Raw genomic sequence first — 19308 nt, 5'->3', positions numbered from 1 at the left:
TCCCTCATAGGTAAAATAATAGGTTTCTGAAGGAGGACTGGCCATCTGTCTCTTAATTGAACCAATGACGAGGCAATACTTGGGATTTCTATTGAGTGTGAGATCAGAATATATGACGGGGTTCTATTGATTGGCGTCAACGGAAGTAAGCTGCTGGAAGAGGAAGATTTTCATCACACTGTTCTCTATGTGGTGGTCTGATGATGTTTGGATTCCCATGGCCAATGCCGAGGGTACTGACAACCAGGGGAAGGAACTAAGAGGCAAGAGATCTACAGTCCTGTCATATAAGCAACCCCTCTCCCTTCCTTTCACCTAGAGAATAAAAGACAGGGGAGCCTCTCCATATCTACTTCCCTCTTTTTGCCTAAACTTCTTTGGGCCAGTTTTATTTCAAACTGGAAAATTAATAAACTAGCTGATTCTTCCGTCATCCACTTAGCGGTGTCCTATAACAAATCATTTATGTCGTCTTCAATATTATTAGCATATCCAAAAGAAATGGTCAGCTTCCAGACCAGGAGCTTTGAGGACAAGAATACGTAGTAGTCCACCATGATGTATAGTTAACAGAATGACAGTCCTAGTAGTCAGAAGCACAAGCTCGAAGTCCTATGAAAAGGGCTCGTATCCCAGTTCTGTCACCTGCTATATGACCTCAGACAAGGTACTTCATCTTCTCCAGGCCTCACCTTCCTCGTGCACAAAATTGAGATTGAAATGGTCCATGCTTGAGTCTAGCAGAACATAAAATGAAGACAGCTAAACATCTCTCATGAGACATTACAGGGTTGGCATCCATCACTTAGTAGATAACAGAAAATAAAGTATAGAGGCCATGGCTAGCTTGCCTTCCTTCTATATAGAATCTAAGCACCCCAAATCAGTGTCTTTTCCTAAGACCACCAAGCATCCCTTCCTATTTACCTAAGCTTTTTTTTTTTTTTTTAAGATTTTTAAAATTTATGTGAGAGAGAGAGAGAGTGAGCACAGGGGTGGAGGGCAGAGGCAGAGGGAGAAGCAGAGAAGCAGGCTCCCCACTGAGCAGGGAGTCTGACATGGGGCTTGATCCCAGGACCCTGGCTCGATCCCAGGACCCTGGGATCATGACCTGAGCCAGAGGCAGATGCTTAACCAACTGAGCCACCGAGTCACCCCCCCCCCCATTTACCTAAGCTTTGATTTGATAATATCTTAAGGAGAGCATGCAGAACAAAGGAGAGCCAAGTGAACAATGTGGAAGACCTGGGGAGGGCTTCGGAGACTCAGCCAAGGCCCCACCATGCACAGATGGCCGTATCTACTTATATCTAAGAGTTCATGGTGTCACAGGATACACAATAATCAAGGAGTTTAAAGACCTTGATTCAAGTCCCAGCTCTGCCATGTGCTAATTGTGTTGTCTTTGACAAGTCAGGTTTCTTATCTAAGGAGTCTCTTTATTCACATCTATTTAATGGGAATAATAACATCTGCACCTGTTGCCTTTCTGGGATTGATACAAGGCTTCATGAGATGTGTGTGAAAGCACATTGCAAACTTCACCATCCTGTGATGTAACAGTTTTATTTTGTAAAGGGACTATCACCACATTTCCCTGTGTCTTCTATCACATCTCTCATCCTTTGCCTTGAGGTTTTGGGGGTCCCTTTGTCAAACCTGTCTTCATTCCTTCAGGCTGCAATGTCAGGCTGTAATAACTCTTTAAACATAGGCTTTGACTGATAGTATGGGAGGAACAAATCAAGGTCTTCTTTATTAAAATTATACTAATCTGTGAGAAAAGATTACCTAGCAGAACATTTTATTAAGCATTTTCCAGCACTATTTTATTTTATTTTTTGCAACAATCTTAAAATGTTTAAGAACCATATAAATAAATATTAGGTAAGAGAGAAATCTGAAGGTTACCCTCTATGTGAGCCCTTAAACAATGTCTAAGTAAAAATCAGATTATCTTAGAGAATACTGGAAACTATGATTAAGAAGGTGTAGAGTTTGGCAAAAGAACAGTGTTGGACCCCCGTTTAAGTCCATGGCTTCACTCTTCACTGTCTGTGTGGCCTTGGGCAAATAACTTAATTATCTCTGCACAGTGTTACTGGTTTTGTTTTAAAAAAAAAAATGAGGTCAATAATATCTGTCCAGTGGATGATTTAGGGTTATTGATTATGGTATTTGTTTTACTTTGTGTCTTTTGGTTTCATGAGACAGGGACCACACATGTAACCCAAACAAAGAGGTTCTGTTCTAAAGACCGGTGTGGAGTAGCAAAAGAATTCTTGGAAATCAGAGGGCAGGAGGCGCACTGGGCCTGGGCTGCACCAAGTATGGAGACTGGACCTTTGCATTCTTGGCAACCCGGCAACAAAGTTTGTATAGCCCACCCTGGGGCAGGCTGCTGAGTTGCTTCTGCTGCTCTTCGTCTTTTTCTTTTAATTTCCCTACCTGCTGGCTTTTTATTTTATTTGTTAGAGAGAGGGAGAGCGAGCGAGAGCGATTGAGTGCACACAAGCAGGGGGAGCGGCAGGCAGAGGGAGAAGCAGGGTCCCCACTGAGCAAGGAGCCTGATGCAGAACTCGATCCCAGAACCCTGGGATCATGACCTGAGCTGAAGGCAGACGCTCAACCGACTGAGCCACCCAGGCTTCTCCCTACCTACTGGCTTTTTCACTTCTGCTTCCCCAGAGTGCAGGTCAATAGGTCCCTCTAGCTCAGTTTTATCTTTTGATGTCCTTTCTGACGATAAGTTGTTTTCTTGCTGCATGTTTCCTAATTCAGAGTTTTTGAGAGAACGCTCAGTTCTTAGATCAGCTTATTTATTTTATATGAAGCAATGGATTCCTGCTTAGGTTAGGAATGGCCACTCCTCCAACAATGGGCCCACCACTGGTGCAATCAACTATCAAAGAGATAAGTTATAAACATGGCCCCTTGGACATGCTGCTTCAGCCAGGGCTATGGGTGAAGTTCCCATAAAGAGGCATTCTTTGTAAAGGGTTCAAGTTCTAGACTTTGCTTGCATTCAAATCCTGACTTTGACAGTTTCTAAAGATGAGACCTTCAGCAAGTTACTGACTCTTGCTCAGTCTGTTTTCTCATCTGAAAAATGGGTGTGATAATTCGTACCCCATAGGAGTATTGTTGAGTCTTAAATAATGAAGTAAAGCACTTAGCACAGTTCCTGCCAGAAACTGAACCCTCAGTAAATGCTAGCTGCATCCATCTCAGGAGCAGGTGCGTGGGCAGGCCCTTGAACTAGGTCTGGTACAACATGTAAAGGTACTCCATTAACAACTGTTCACCACCTCTCTGTGTGGAGATGAACACTGACCCATCCCCCATCCCCTGGAATATAGCCACTTCACATTTCTTTCCTGAAGATGGGTGGCGTTCTCCATGACCCCAGTAGAATTGCCGCTTGCCTCACTGTGGAAATGGATGGGATGCTATGGGCTTTTATAAAGTCAGTCTTACTAAGCCTTTCTCAATGGATTTGAGTAGCTGGCTCTCGGTTTACAATCAGCGTGCTCACTTCATGCTGGATGGGGGTCCAAGGCAGCCTGATTGAACAGCATAACAAGCGTCTAGGACAAAACCTTCTCCAGGGGGTTAGCATGTTTACAGAACTGTCAAGTAATTTCTTCTGGCATTTCTCCATCAGGGTCTTGGGAAATCATAGGTTTTCACGCAAAGGAAAACACAGTGAGCTAAAATATGCATGCAGCAAGAGATGGAGTGCTTGATTTGGGACATAGAAATTCCTTTTATTGTTATGTGGTGATGCTTTATTTATTTGATTGTATTGGAAAATGGACTGTTTCACACAAGCAAAGCTTGTGGGTAGCCAAGTTTTTCCATCGCAGCTCTGAAACTGTTTTTAACTCTTGTTTAATGGGAGTCTTCCTAAAATGTATCACGTACTTCTGCTTTCTTAAGAGAAGATGCACATTTAAATGCTAGCGTTTATTGGATACTTACTATGTAGCTGGCATCCTACTTAGGTGTTTACCTGTCATTCATTTTCCTGACACCCCTGTGAGACAAGTACTACCAACCAGGAAATGGAGGCTCAGAGAGGCTAAGGAACTGGTCCAAGGTGACGCGGGTGAAGTTGGTGGAATCGGGACTGGTGCCCAGGCCTCTCCAAGCTCTTAAGAAACTGGCCGTGCTATTGGAGAACAATGTGGTTGATCAGTGACCCTATGAACTGTTCACCATCAAAGCGTAGGATCTCTGGAAGTCTACGAGCACATTTCCGAAACGTGTCCATTCCTCTGAGCATCCCGTGGCCACTTTTTGAACGGAGTTAGTACTCACACTGGCAGCACCTCTCTTTGAATAGTCATGAATATATTGCTCATTCAGCAGATGTCACTTGAGTACCTACCATGTTGCTGTGGGCCTGATGCATGCCAGGCACTCTGGAAGCAAAGAAATAAGAGGCATGCAGCTGCCTTTGAGGAGGACACGCATTAGAGATAGTTCAGCTGGGGCAACTGTGAAACTTGCCTGATGTGTGACCAGGAAAACCTTGAGAACGTGGCCACCCATGAACCCACCTTTCAAGGAAGTCATCCTCCTCATCATTACCCATTCTCTGTGGGGGAGACTGATGACCAGGAGATCTAAGTAGAATTTGATGTTTCCTAGGCTCCAAAGAGGCCGAGGAAGGAATGGGCAAGTTGTGTTTTAAAAGTAGTTTGAGTCATCTTGATTGGAAAAGAAGCTGTGGCCATACACTAATGGACCTTGGGCCAGACCAAGGAGTTTGGTTCCTATAACCCGAGTCTTTCTTAGAATGGCGGCTTATGAAAACAGGAAGTACATTAGAGCATCCTGCGAAAAAATACGTGTTCAGTGGGATGTGTTTTCTCATTTGATTAGAAAATGAGTGTTCAAAGCGGTTTCCAAGACTAGCTCTTAAAAAGAAAACAACAGTTTGGAGCATTGATGTTATCATTAAAATCAAGTATATGGTTTTCCAAGGTGATGGCTTAATACATTTTAATAACTTTCCTATTTCAAAATAAATGTTAATAGAAAAAACCTAGTCCCTTTTCTCAACCAGAGAGAACTAAGATTTTTGAAACAAACCCTGCAGTATTAATCCATTGGTTCATCTGTTTGATCTCACTTCTAGTGAAGTCCCCCGGTTGGATGTAATGTAGTCCCTTGATGGCTCATATTCGCTCATATTCACTGTGTATGGCACAGTGCTGGGAGGAATTTGTGTGCTGACTGATCGGTGACAGTTGTTTTGAGGCCTTTTAAATTTGCCTTTTCTCTCTCTCTTTCTCATAGATTGGCTGATGGCCATTGTGTCTGGCTGCTTTCCATGAGTCTTCTTATAACTTCTTCCTAGTATATTCTTTACCCTTAAGGAAGTGCTAGCATGGCTAATGACCAGGCCAGCCAATACGTGTTGTTAGAGTAGGAGTAAGCAGGCTCTGAGAGAGGACAAAGGGGCTGTCTTTTAAATCAGAGGGTAACATCTGCAGTGGCTATTCTAACTGCCAGGGAAGCATTCCTTGTCTGTAGAGATAATTGTTTTTGCTTTATTAGTGACATCCAGTCAAGTGACTGCTCTTAGGCCTATTTTGCAAGAAAGAAAAAAAAAAAAAAAGACAAGAGAGAGGAATGGGGGAAGGGAGAGAGGGCCAAGAAGGGGATGGAAGAAAAGTCAAGCCAAGTGTATTCTCTTGGATTCCATTTTGAATGTCTCTCTTTTCACATTTGCCATTCACAGTGGTTTAAACTTCATTGACTTGATGGTGCGACAGGGGAACATCGACAACCCTCCCAAGACTCCCCTGGTGCCAGGATTTGAGTGTTCTGGGATTGTTGAAGCTCTGGGGGACAGCGTGAAAGGATACGAGGTAATGTGTTGACTAATGATGGAAAAAAGTATTATCTATTTGGAATCTGTTGAGATATAAAAGATAATGAAAAAAATGTTTGAATCTATGGTGTGTGTTATTATTGTCATCTTATTGGTAGGTTTTATTAACACATTTATAAATGATAGGATTTTCCTATCATTTTCATGCCTTTCTCGTGTACCATCTTGGTTGCTCCGGGGAACAGCCTGGTGAAGTGGCCAGGGAAAAATTTGTCTTTCCTTTTGTTCATGTAATACAGCTGTTAACAAGAATATCTGGATTAACTAGGTGTGCATACCCCCTCACCCTCCCCATGGCTCCCATTTTCCCACCACCTCAGGCTCAAAAACCAACTATAAAACATACAGGCTGGGGAGAAATATCCTCTGTATTTCATAATTTGGTTCCTTTAAATATCTACTTAACTGACGCATTTAAGTAATCATTTATAAATGATTCTTTCAGACACTGGGAAAGTGACATTTTTGAATGATGATTTTAAAGGCACAGGGTAGAGGTACCTGCCAATGAAACAGAATTGGCCATGGGTTGATTGCTTTGGGAAGAGGGCAATGGATAAAAAGGGTTATTATATGTTTCTGACTATTTTGTACGTGTTTGAAATTCTCCATAATAAAAAATTTTTAATCGATGAAAAGATATATGACCCTTCCTACCACTGTAATGCAAATCAAATAGAATCCAGTCTCTAAAAACTGTGGGCAAATCAATCACACAAAATTGCAGCAGTTTGGAGTGAGAAAAACCAGTGCCAATCAGGTACAAGAGCTCTTGCTCATAACTTAAGTGTTTCCCCAGGGAGAAGTGAACAGAGCTAACATTTGAGAATCCACCATAACCAGAAACATGGCAAGTCATCCTTCTTCAGCCTTGCCACAACGCTGTTAGGTAAAGATTGTTATTTTCCCTTGGAAGATGAAGTTCAGAAGAGTACAGTTGTTTCCAGGGAGGCCAGAAAGGTAGATGAACATGGATTCAAGTCACCAGATCTTCACCCCTGCTCCCAACCTGTAAATGCTGCAGAGCTAAATGCAGAATGGAAAATCCTATAAATGCAATGCCAAAATGACCTTGGCATTGAATTGGAGCCTGCTGCTCAGGCTCAGTGCATTTGAGCCTCAATACACTCTGAAAATATCAATATGTTCCAAATTCCCTGGGATGAATGTCTGAAAATCTCATCCCACACATCAGTCTTTTTGTCACTGGTTTCCAGATAATACAGCAGTAAAGTGTTAAGAAAGAAGTAAATGCACTTCTTCCTTTCTTTCATATGACTTTGCATTTCTGTTCCCAGGTAAGCAATATAACCAGAGGCAGCACCATCTCTCCCTGAAAGTGCTGCGTATGAGAAATAGTATCTGTTCCTCTACCTGGTCCTAAAGGAAAAGATCATACTCCTATCGCTATTAATCCTGAGCCTTGCATAAGTAATCCATTATTTTGGAATATAACAGTAGATAGGGATGTCGTTGGCCCTGGTTTAGAAGGAGGACATACAATGCTCGATTATATATTTTTTCCCTTATATGTGATCTCTCTTCTGCTGCTTAGGCCTGGCTTACTTATTGTCAATCCTACCCTTCACCTCCACTCCCCTCCAGTGACTTTCAGCTGCACAAACAAATGAAAGAAGCCACCTACAGGTTTCCAATCTGGGTGTGACTTGGGGGAAAACCAATACTAATATTCCCCCTAAAATTTTGACTTAAGGTTTTCAACCATGTCGGAGATGGAGTATCACGGGGCAGCACACTGAATAGCTCTCCTGGTTTGATGCATTGCAAGGGAGGCTTGAAAAGTTGTCTCCAGAGGCACAGCAGTATAGGAATAATTGGGGCTCAGTCGCCCAGGACTAATTTTTTTTTATTAACAAAATCAAATAATGAGGTGGACTGGATATTTAAAAAAAAAAAAAAAGCTGCCTACCTCTGGACTCGGGCTAGGGCTGATGTGACGGCTAAGCCACTCGTGCCATATTTATAAGGAAGTGATGGCGCAAAGTTGAAGGAGAGCCCTAGAGCGGTTAGCCCTGCTGGGATGGCTGGGACTGTCACTGTCGAGGTGGTTGAACTATTCTTCTCTGCCCTCTGTGTTGACACTTGAAGCCATCAGCTACTCTGCGGTACTATGTATCTTTGGGTTTGCACGATTTTGTGCAAAAGAGGATGCCGGTGTTAGACCTTGGTTATCCTCTGGTCCAAGCGGTTGCATTTAAGATGATAACTCCCAACATTCATCAGTTGGTCTTCAGCCCTTCCAGGGATTAGGACACTCACTGCTGATGGGACAGCCTCTCCTTTCCATCGGTTCCTTCATTAGACAGCTGTTCCTTCTGCTTCGTTAGATACAGTGGGTCTGTGTTTAGCATGTGATCATTGAGCTGTGAGTTCCATGAGACCAGAAACCAGTCTGTTCTTTTTAAGAGTTAACACTGGTTGCTCTTTCTTCACCTTATATGCATCACACCAAGTACGCTGTGTGCATATTGTGTTACTTCATTTCCGTAAGGACCGTTTCCTAATATACTCATTTTACAGCAGAAGAAACGTAAAGAGTTACACTAATATTCCCAGAGGTGGTCGGTCCCGCTGGTGTACACCCTTTGAGAACTCTGTCTTCTTTGTAGCGCTTACCCCAGGTGTGATGAATTAATCATTTATATCTGGAGTAAGCCTTGTGAGACTCAAATCCTGGCTCAGCTACTCCCTAGCTACATGACCTTGGGCATGTGCTTTCATCTCTCTTGGCCTCAATTTCAATGTCTGTAAAATCTATAACCATTCATCTGTAATGTGAGCTCTTATGGACCCATCTCATAGGAGGCTTTTGTTGTTGTTTGTTGAGTAAGCTACAGAAAAAATAACACAGGAGACTCAGTTATAAATATATAAAACTAAAGCACATGCATATGAAAGCCATTCATTTATTAAAAATTCACTCTGACCACAGCAATTTGAATATTGTGTTTGAAAGTCATAGTCCAAGCAACTAACATCAAACAGCAGAGTGGTTCAACTTCACCAGCACTTGGCAGCTCATACAAGCTATTACTATCAGTTCACTTATTTGTATTTCCCTTTACTAATGATGTGCTATGAAAAAACTTGGCACTCTGTCATAACCACTTTAAAGGTAAGAATGCCTTTTCTTCATGATGTCTGGCTATGTAAACAATTGATAAAAAGAACACAGTATTCAGCCATGCCTTCATAGGGGTTTTGTAAAGATTAGGTGACGTCCTTAGGACAATGCCTACCGTATAACACATGTCCAAAAAAGGACTAGTTGTTCATCACAGCCCATGGCACCCTCCTGTTTTGCTCTAAGTCTGGTTGTTCTCATTCAGTCTCCTGCACTTAGATTTACGCAGCTCTTCGGATGCACCACATCTCACAACTACTGTGATCAGTAATCCAGTGCTAACCTTTGATGCAAATGCCCCAGTAAACTAGCCTGGCAGGGAATCCCTATGGAGTGGCAGAAAACAAGTGAGAGTGGAGTTTACTCCCAGCTCTGCCCATTTAAATTTCCTTATGGCTTAGTTCTCCTCAACTCCAAAACAGAGAGGTTGAGTCGGTAAAATGAGCTTCTGACACTAACATGCCACGGTGTATGATGTGACGACATTGTACATTTATGCTTGGGAAGAGGGGTAGAGAACCTGGCTTTCATGGCCCCCAGCAAGTTTTCATAGATGGGCTTCAGAGCATCCACGAGTGCCTTGGAATTGGCAGGCAGGTGAGAGTGAGCATATTTGAGGGTTTGGTTGTTGTTTTTTTTTTTTCTGGGAAGGAATCTATAATTTCCCCTAGGTTCTCAAGAGGATTTCAGAAATCTTTCAAAAAACAGTAAGAAGCTTCCATTAACCCTATGCCTCCCCATTCCCAGATCGGGGACCGTGTCATGGCATTTGTCAATTACAATGCCTGGGCAGAGGTGGTCTGCACGCCGGTGGAATTTGTCTACAAGATCCCAGATGACATGAGCTTCTCGGAGGCTGCTGCATTCCCCATGAACTTCGTCACAGCCTATATGATGCTCTTCGAAGTTGCCAACCTCCGAGAAGGAATGTCTGTGCTCGTGCACTCTGCTGGCGGCGGCGTGGTAAGTTGGTTGGTTGTGCGTCCTCTTCCTTAAAATCATAATGGTGAAAGTGGACGGATCCCCAGTTGACAGTGAGATTCCCATGTGAGCTACGTCCATTAGTAGCGATGATCTCTGTGGTTCTGGATGAAGCTCACGTGCGTGGCAGAGCTCAGACAGATGACGGTGTTGGGGGTAGGATGAGCCTCTGGAGTCTGAGAGGTCTCCAAGATGGCATGTTAGGACTCAGTGGGTCTCAGAGATGGTTTCAGTCTTGGTATCACATTGGACCGTTGGTCAATCATTGTGCAATGCCTCACTAGTCACGTACTACTGCTATTATCTGAAACACCAAAATGGTGGATGACTTACTTCTTCGATAAATTGCCATGGATTCTACGTTGTTCCCATATTCATGACATCCTTATTCGTTTGTGTTCTGATATATTTTCTTGAGTGGGAGAGGTGAATGGAGATTGTATTAGCACACTGGTAATTAGGCATAAACCTAAGAATATCTGTGAGAATCATTGGACATGCTAATATCACCTGTCAGGTGTGTCTTTGATAAGGGGAGAAATAATGGAAATACAAAATTGCTGCCTTGCAGTTCAGGAATGGCAGAAATTTCTTCTATGGTTTGGATATGTCTCAGTGCCAGTCAGTCAGTCCCTACTGCACACCCGCCACACAGCAAGGAATGTGTTTCCATCACGATCTGTGGGGGTCCAAGTAGAACTTGAGTCTTTCTGAGCATGAGAGGTATGACTCATTCATTCAACAAGTATTTACTGAACACATACTATGTTCTGGATTCTATGGGTTAGAAGTTCATAATACAGCCTTTAGTAGGACTTGCTCTCAGTACTGGGGTTCTGTGGCTTGATGAGCTCAGAAATGAACTCGTATGTTTGGGTCTATCTCAAAGATGTTTTCATTGGAAGTTCGGCCAACATTAATTTTTTTCTTATCTTGGCTTTCTATGGCCATCAAAACCCTACCTGGTGTAAAGCGCGTTTCTTTATGAGGAATACCTTCCATCTCATTAGCAAATGTGGTGATGTCTTCTGACCATGAGTAAAGATATAATAAAAGCTAAACATCCTTAGAAAAGAAATGGATTTCAGTGCCAGTGAATCTACTACCAGCAAGCAAGCCATCTAGAATGTTGGCATTTATGGTCTCCGTGTGCTCAGCATACGAAGTGCAGGAGACTTGTTTTCGTATTGTCAATATAAGCTCCAGTCTCTACAGTGGTGCTGAACCCAGTTCTGCTGGGGACCAGTGTTTAAACATTGGCACTGATGAGGTTTCCTTTCATGTGTGTGTGGTTTTTTTTTTAATTTTGAGTTTGTTCCTGGAACAAAGAGGAATGTATCAGGGGCATGTGTCTCACAAAAGGGAAGAAAATCTTGGGAGATAAAAAAAAGTTTTTAGCATGCCTTATTCTGGGCTTCTAGACACTAAAACAATAAGATCCAAAATGTGAAACAGATGAAGGCAAACGGGGAAGGGACAGTGAGGTTGGAAGAGAAGTGGGTGCCCATAAATGCAGACTCATGTCCTAAAGCTTTGCTGCAGATTCTTCCTAATGGTGAGCGCAAAGAGGGAAAAACAACCAGCCACAGGAGGTGGTGTTCGTTTGAGGAAAACAAAACAGTTAGCGGGGGAAACCATAGCTAGTCCTGGGTTCGGAGACTGGAAGTATTTCTCTGTTGTTTCTCATAGGAAATGTAGGCCAACATGCAATAAACCATCCTCCACAAAACTGTTATAATAAATGCAACTATTTCTGTGATGCTTTTTCTTATGGTGTGCCCCGAATGTTATCTAACAGCACCAAAGTAAAGCAACACTTAGTGAAAGCAGATATCCTGGGGCCAAAAGGATGTGGTGTGGTTTAACCTACGGAGAGTTTAAAGGTGTCATTGGACGGCCCAACTCTCAGGTGGGTCTCCTCGAATGGTGTTTCTCCCAACCAAGATTTGATTGGTGGTGTGCAACACTGAGTTCAAGGTGGCCATTAGAGGAAAGATTTTTAGCCAAGTGCACATCCATGTGGGTGAATACAACCAAGCTGGGTGGAGCTAATGCTATTTTACAAAAATCAAGGAGTCCTAGGGAGAGCCCAGACCATTCCATTGCCCCACAGTGGAAAGAGCAGTGAGACACCCCCAGGCAGAGCTAGATTCCTCCCAAGGAAACAAGGAGACGCTGCTCTCATGGTGCGGGGGACTCCCTAGGGAGTGCTTTTTAGGTGCTATCTGGGGTACGCTGAGGAGGAAGGAAGGTGCTTCTCACCCGCCACTGTTGAACAAATCTGCTAAGTGTGGCCTCTGGCTCGTGATTGCTGTGGTAGCAGGATTATGACCTCCCGCTGACATCCATGTCCTCATCCCTGGCACCTGTGAGTAGTTTACCTTGCCTGGCAAAAGAATTTTGTGATGTGATTAAGGTAAAGACCTTCAGATGGATAGATCAGACTGGATGATCCAGGGGTGCCCAATGTCATCACAAGGGTCTTTACAGATGGAAAAGGGGGTAGAAGAGTCAGAAAGAGATTTAAAGATGTTGTACTGCTGGCTTTGCTGATGGTGGAAGAGACCACAAGCCAAGGCATGTGGGCAGTGTCTAGATGCTGGAAAAGACAGGGAAATGGGCTCTCCCCCTGGAGCTTCCAGAACGGACAAAGCCCCACTAACACTTTGATTTTAGCCTAGTGAAATCCATTTTGGACTTGTGATCTCCAGAACAAAATATATACAACTGGGTTGGGTTTGTTTTGTTTTGTTCTGTTTTGGGAGCCACTATTTGTGGTGATTTGTGGTTAGCTCTCATTGCAGCAACAATAGGAAATGAATACAGCCAGATTCTCTCGGCTGCCTCCCTTCTCACTGCGGAGGGCCCACAGGGGCCTGAAAAAAATATAAGTAGCAAGCAGCAGAACTAGGGTTCACACCCAAATCTGGCTAATTCCAAAACCTATTCTCTCCATTCAACAACCCGGAATGTTGGGAGAACCCAAATCATTCATTCCTTCATTTATTCATTTGTTTGACAAATATTTGTTCAACCTCTACCCAGTGTTAACTGTAGAGCCAAGAGCTGTGGTCCAGGTACATGTTTTCTCACTTGATGTTGATGAGATGACAAAGATTAAACCTAATTAGGATGGGGGCATCTGGGGGGCTCAGTTGGTTAGGCCTCCAACTCTTGATTTTGGCTTGGGTCATGATCTCAGGGTCATGAGATCGAGTCCCATGTTGGGGTCTGCACTGCGTGTAGATCCTGCTTAAGATTCTCTCTCTCTCCCTCTCCCTCTGCCCATCCCCCCCACCCACTCCCCCTCTCTAAAAAAACAAAAAAACCTAATTAGGATAAAGTTTCCTAACTCGAGTTAATATGAAGTTTGCAGTTCTAATGGCACCAAGACTTCTGTCTGATTTTTATCAAAGGCTGGGGAATTTGCAGACAGAATGTGAGGAATGCCAGCCTAAGCTATAATTCTGAAGGACACTAATACAGCACAGCAATCCCTTCTTATCCAAGGGGGATACATTCCAAGACCCTCCCCCAGCAAAACTGCAGATGTACCAAACCCTATGTAGACCGTGTTTTTTCCTATCTGTACACACCTATGATAAAGTTTAATTTATAAATTAGGCATAGTAAGAGATGAACAACAATGGTGATAAATAGAATAACTGCAACAGTATATTGTAATACAAGTTATATGAATGTGGTCTCTCTCTCAAAATACCTTATTGTATTGTACCCACCCTTCTTGTAAGGATGTGAGATGATAAAATGCCTATATGATGGCCTGAAATGAGGTGAATGACATAGGCATTGGGATGTAGCGTTAGGCTATTACTGACCTTCTGACCTATGGTCAGAAGGAAGATCATCTGCTTCTGGACCTGGACCCAGGTTGACCACGAGTAGCTGAAATCGTGGAAAAAAAAAAACCAACCTCGGATTAAGGGGTGGGGCACTGCATAGGAAAATAATTCGATCCAGAGCAGGTTACTTTGTCAATGGAATCGCCCAAGTGTCTACACTGCTCTGTCTCATCTTTGAAGACACTTCCCCCCTGACAATAGCAGACCCAGATGACCTGAGAGGGTGATGCCCCTGATCATATCTTTAGAATCCGGTCGAAGATGGGCTTCCAATTTCTCAAAGGAAAAATTACAAGATAAGCAACCGAGTGGGGCTCATGTCAGGAACTCACGACGAGGATTTTGCTGCCTGTCCCATTTAACAAGCTGCTACAACTTGGAGCATCTCGGTTGGGATGTGCTCAGTTCCTGCACAGCAACATTACTGTGTCTGACATTTGATACTTTCCAGTTTTTGGTGTCCTTTTACCTTTTCATCATGTCATCTGAACAGAGAGGAGCAGCCTGCGATGGGCCACAGATCTTGGAAAGGAAAGCAGAGCTCAACTTTCAGACAGACCTAAAGGGCTACTACTCAGTTATTAAGTTCTATTCATTATGGATGGGGCATTTCCCCGTGCCATTCACATCACTGTAAGGGAGCAGCCACAGATGGGAGAGCCAGGATCTTTGGAGGGGGCATACCGAGGCTCCCCCACCTCATGTGGTCCTCTCTGAATGGCCGACTGACCATACATCATGTTGACATTAAACTGACAGAGCCTGGGAAGAGTAGGGGTCCTCAGTGTGTTGGAGGATTTGGACGTATCGGATAGTTATTCTGTTTTAGCAGAAAGGACACAACCTGGGCGCCTGGGTGGCTCAGTTGGTTAAGCGACTGCCTTCGGCTCAGGTCATGATCCTGGAGTCCCGGGATCGAGTCCCGCATCGGGCTCCCTGCTCGGCAGGGAGTCTACTTCTCCCTCTGACCCTCCTCCCTCTCATGCTCTCTGTCTCTCATTCTCTCTGTCTCAAATAAATAAATAAAATCTTTGGGAAAAAAAAAAAAGAAAGGACACAACCACTTGCAGAATCACTACATGAGAATATTTTGTTGAAAACAAAATCATCACTGATCACGAAAGGCACCAGCATCTACCCAGCCAACCTAGCCAGCAACCCAGGAGTCGTGGGGAGCCCTTCTCCTGCATGCGATAAGTTTCCATATCTTATGATTTATTCCTTCGTTCCTTTATTCGTTCATTTGCTCATTCAGCACGGAGGTATAGGGGCCCACCCTGATTAGGCACTAGGCATTCAACAGAGAAAAAAATCAGATTTTCTCCTTTCAGCAAGAAGCCTTATTAATCAAAGGTGGGCAGAGAACTCACATAATCACATGAATAGCTTTGCCAAGTCCCTTGAAAGGGAGGTACAAGCCGATATAGTGCTTATAATAGGGGAAATGATCTGGGATAGAGGCGGGGAGGGGGGGTGAAGCTGGAGGGGGGGGCTTCCCCAAGGAAGTGGCATTGCACTGTGATCTCAGGATGACAAGCAGGCACACTGGACAAGAGTGGAGATGGAGGGTAGGGCATTCATGAGAAATAGAGGCAGGGGAAGGTATGAAGAATTGTAGACAATAGGACATTCCTTATATGCACCCTCCTCTCCCTGCCCCACCTCCTGCTGGTTTTCTCACGGCCCCTGCCTCTCTCACCCCCTGTGCTGCAGCGGGCACATGATTGCCCTTCCGTGCAGTCTCCCCTCTTAGGTCAGCTCTGTGCTTGCAGCCAGCACACCGGTCTGCTCTTGTCACTCCTTGCTTATAACGCACGGAGACTCCCACTGTTGGTAGGATCAAGTTCAGTCTCCTGAGCCTCTTGGCACAAATGGCCCTCATCTTCTGGACCTTGTCTTTCTCTTTGGCCACCTCCCCCCATCCCTCTTCTTTCAGTAACACGGAAGGACTTGCAGCCCCCACAGGTGTGTGGCTGAGCTGGCTGCCCAGCCACCAACAGCATTTTCCAGGCACCTTCCCCCGCCCCTGCCCCTGTGTCCTGCTGGGGCACACACCTGAGCTCAAGCCAATGGGACATGGCAGACGCCATGTGATGCATGTCACTTGCACCCTCCATGCTCTCTATCTTCCCCTTTCCTGGCAGATGGCGAGGCTGACCTGGGAGCGTACGTTAAAGATGGCAGACCCTCCACCTGCTCAGGACCCGCTCAGGACCTGTCTTTTCAGGCCCTGTCCTGTCCCTGCCCCATTGCCATGTAGACTTTATGCAAGCAGGGGGAGAAAAGAAACTCCTGTTGTCTTGATTCCTGAGATAGCACCTAGCATCACATTTCCATTACTCCACACACAGGGCATCTGGCTCTCCTGCATCCCCGGGCGGCACCCCCCTCCTCCCTCTGCTATCCCCAGGGTAATGCTGTAGGCATGGACCGTGGAGGTAGACAGTCTAGGACTAAAGCCCACCTCCTCAGGCAGGCTACTCAGGTCCCTCATTCACATAATGGGAATACTAACATTACATTTACTCTGCAGAGTGTTTCTGTTATATCAAATGAGTTGATGCTTAGGAAGCACTTAACATAGGACCAGATACAAAGTGTTAGCTGTTATCATTATGATTATTATTTGTTGGTTTGCTCATCTTATCCCCTCCCCCAACCTATAAGCCCCCTCTGTCAGAGCACCTGGGTCTTATTCTTTTTTGTGCCTGTTCCTTGCTACTTAATAAGTGCAGTAAACACCTGTGAATCAAAAAGCTGTTGTAGGCCATTTTTCTATGTTCTAGAAGAGTTATTTGCTGAGCTAAGGAGAGCCCCATCATGGAGTTAATCCCAGGGGAAAATAAAAATCATTCCTGGTGATCCTGTAAATTTCAATCTCTTAAGCAGTCCTCAGTGATCTTGCTCATGACATCCAAGAGTCTGAGTATTCTTTACAGAGTTTTTTAAAATCTGCATTCAGTGTGCATTACTCATTGAATGAGGCGCCCTTTTCATGGCCCTGTGGCTGTCCCATCCATCACCATCTCCATCATTCCATGGTCCAGCTATGCTCAGCCTGTATTCCTCAGCACCCCAAGTAGCATGACATGCATGAGACCTTACGGCAGGAAGGAAACAAAGACAGACACCAACTTATGTCGAACAAACGCTAGCCATGTAGTAGAATCGTTGAAAACGTAACTCATCGTAGCCCTTGTAACCGCTCTCCCCCATTGGAGCCCATTGGATGGCACATGGCAGTGAAGAGATGAAGCATGAGCTCTAGAGTCAGACCCCAGCCCCACCTTCCCAACCACCCTAACACTCAAGTTCCTCATCTGTAAAATGGGCTGATATTAGTGCCAGCCTGAGGTGGTACTTGTGAACTTGGGGCAGTGCTCGGCCCGGGACAGACACCCAGTGAAATCTGGCGATTATAATTTTCCAGGTTAATGCGTTCAGTATTGTTTCCAAGGCTGCAATGTTCATTAGCAGGAAGGATCAAATTTGAGCGCAAATATCCAGGGCCGGGAACTCCCGATCCAGGGCTCTTGGTGCTACAGCACCGCAGCGGCCTCGGAAATGTGTGTGCCTCCCCTCGTTTCTTCTGCCTGCCCCACCTTGTACCCCAGACACGGAGGACTTCACTAGAGCAGGACCTCCTGCTCCCCAGGGGCTACAACACTAGGAAACGAAGCCTCTGAAAATTTAAAAAGAACAAAGTGGCTCTGTCATATCCTTCATGAATAATCGAAGTAATGAGGATAAATGGTACGGCAGCTCCAGCAGCCAAGGCTGCAGCTTGAGGACTCTGGAACGGCTAGCTGCTTGTTCTCTGATGACCCCAAGGAGAAGGCCCTCACCTTCCTAAATGTCAAAGGTGCTTCAGTGACATGTCATGAAGCAACGTCCCACCTCCCTGCTTCTGGAAACATCTGAGGCGGCACGTGGCGCTTGGATTCCTCACGTCAGCAATATGCTTTAGGTTAAGAAAAAATATATGTAGGAACACTTCTTCCAAGCTATGTCTATGTCTACAAAAGCCTCATTTGGTCTTTATTCTAGTTGCTTTTAACTCCTTTATAGTAAATCATGACAGGATCAAAGAAACCATCTTTATCATAAATATTATAAAGGTTAAATTTGGCTTCGGAGATGGAATTCATTCATTCAATCGTAGTTGAATAAATGTATCAGTTCACAAGGGGATAAGGGCTAAAGAGATGGAGCCCAGTCATTTCCATCCACTGCCTATGAGGCAGATACTATCACGTCCCCATTGTGAGAAAGAAACGGAGACACAGAGAGGTTAAGTAACTTGCTCCAGGTCACACAGCTATGAAGAAGAGGAACTGGCGTGTGAGCTCAGCCCCTTTGAATACAGAGCCCATGTTTTCAAGTATGAGGTGGTGCTGACAGGTTAGCAATGCTGAGAGAAGCCCTGAGCTGAAATGGGAGTCCACTCCATGGGTTTTGTTGGTGGGCTTTTCCCCCAGGAGCTGAGGATGACCTGGGGTTGCTCAGGAACTGAAGGATCCTCAGGAGGAGGGGAGGATCTTCTGCTGACATGGCCAACTAATCAAGGAGTCAGGAAGACTGAGCACTCCCGGAACTGCTCTTGACATTAACTATCCAGTTGAAAGTAAGCCCCGGCTGCCATGTTGGTGAAGGCAGGGATGGTGTGACCTCTTTATCCCTGTATCCTGAGCACTGAGCCAGGACCCGGCACAGTGGTGTCACTTGAAAGATATTTGTAGAGGGAATGAAGGAAGAAAAAGGGAAAGAGGAAAGAAGGGGGCCAAAAAGGCAGCACTGAAGTTATGGAACATAAAGGCCCAGATACCAGATTCAGAGCTGGTTTTCATCCTAGCTTCTCTGGTTTCCAGGTGAGAGACCTTGAACAAGTACTTTAACTTCCTGGGACCTTGTTTCTTCATCTGTTAAAAAATGGGTATAATACCTATCTCATTGTTTTTATGTGGCGTTTTAAAAGAGCATTATGTAATGGGCTTTGTACGCTGTCTGGTGCCCAGAAAACTCAACCGTCAGCAGCTATGATTAGTATTATTATTACCATCACGTTATTATTATCATTATCTGATTAGAGAATATTACTTAAGAGCCCTCTGGCATTTACAGCCAGAAGCCAGTGGCCAGCAACCAGTCAGCTGGTGGCTGCTGGTTGAAACCTGGAGCAACAGGAAGCTAAAGCCCATCTCAAGATGCTCCCTTAGTGGATCTTCCCTGACAGCCAGCCAGCTGCTCGATGTTCCCAGGGACTAGTGGGATCACCACACAAGCCCCCTTTCAAACATCGCTTTCCTCAAACACAGAAGACATAATTAGACTTTAAGGAAAATCTAGCTCCATAGTTCTAGCCCTTGGACACATGCCAAGAACGCCAAACACATGAGCTAGTCTTGGCTGAGTTTATA

General features: G+C 44.6%; 1 protein-coding gene and 1 non-coding gene across 3 annotated transcripts in view; one reads left to right on the top strand and one right to left on the bottom strand.

Annotated features, from left to right (window-relative positions):
* Window positions 1-19308, top strand: part of VAT1L (vesicle amine transport 1 like) — a 141785-nt gene that overhangs the window by 16413 nt on the left and 106064 nt on the right. For both annotated transcript variants that reach the window (XM_081806342.1, XM_081806343.1), the window contains exons 2-3: window positions 5750-5879; window positions 9795-10010. In XM_081806342.1, the coding sequence (XP_081662468.1) occupies window positions 5750-5879; window positions 9795-10010 (346 nt within the window). The remainder of the gene's footprint in view (window positions 1-5749; window positions 5880-9794; window positions 10011-19308) is intronic.
* LOC115944732 (small nucleolar RNA SNORA15) lies at window positions 8971-9111 on the bottom strand. Its single transcript, XR_004079244.2, has one exon. It is a non-coding gene; the product is annotated as a small nucleolar RNA SNORA15 (small nucleolar RNA).

The sequence above is a fragment of the Leptonychotes weddellii genome, chromosome 16 (assembly GCF_054177405.1).
Source record: "Leptonychotes weddellii isolate Sample4059 chromosome 16, ASM5417740v2, whole genome shotgun sequence".
NCBI lineage: Eukaryota > Metazoa > Chordata > Mammalia > Carnivora > Phocidae > Leptonychotes > Leptonychotes weddellii.
This window is presented reverse-complemented; position numbering and strand designations above follow the sequence as displayed.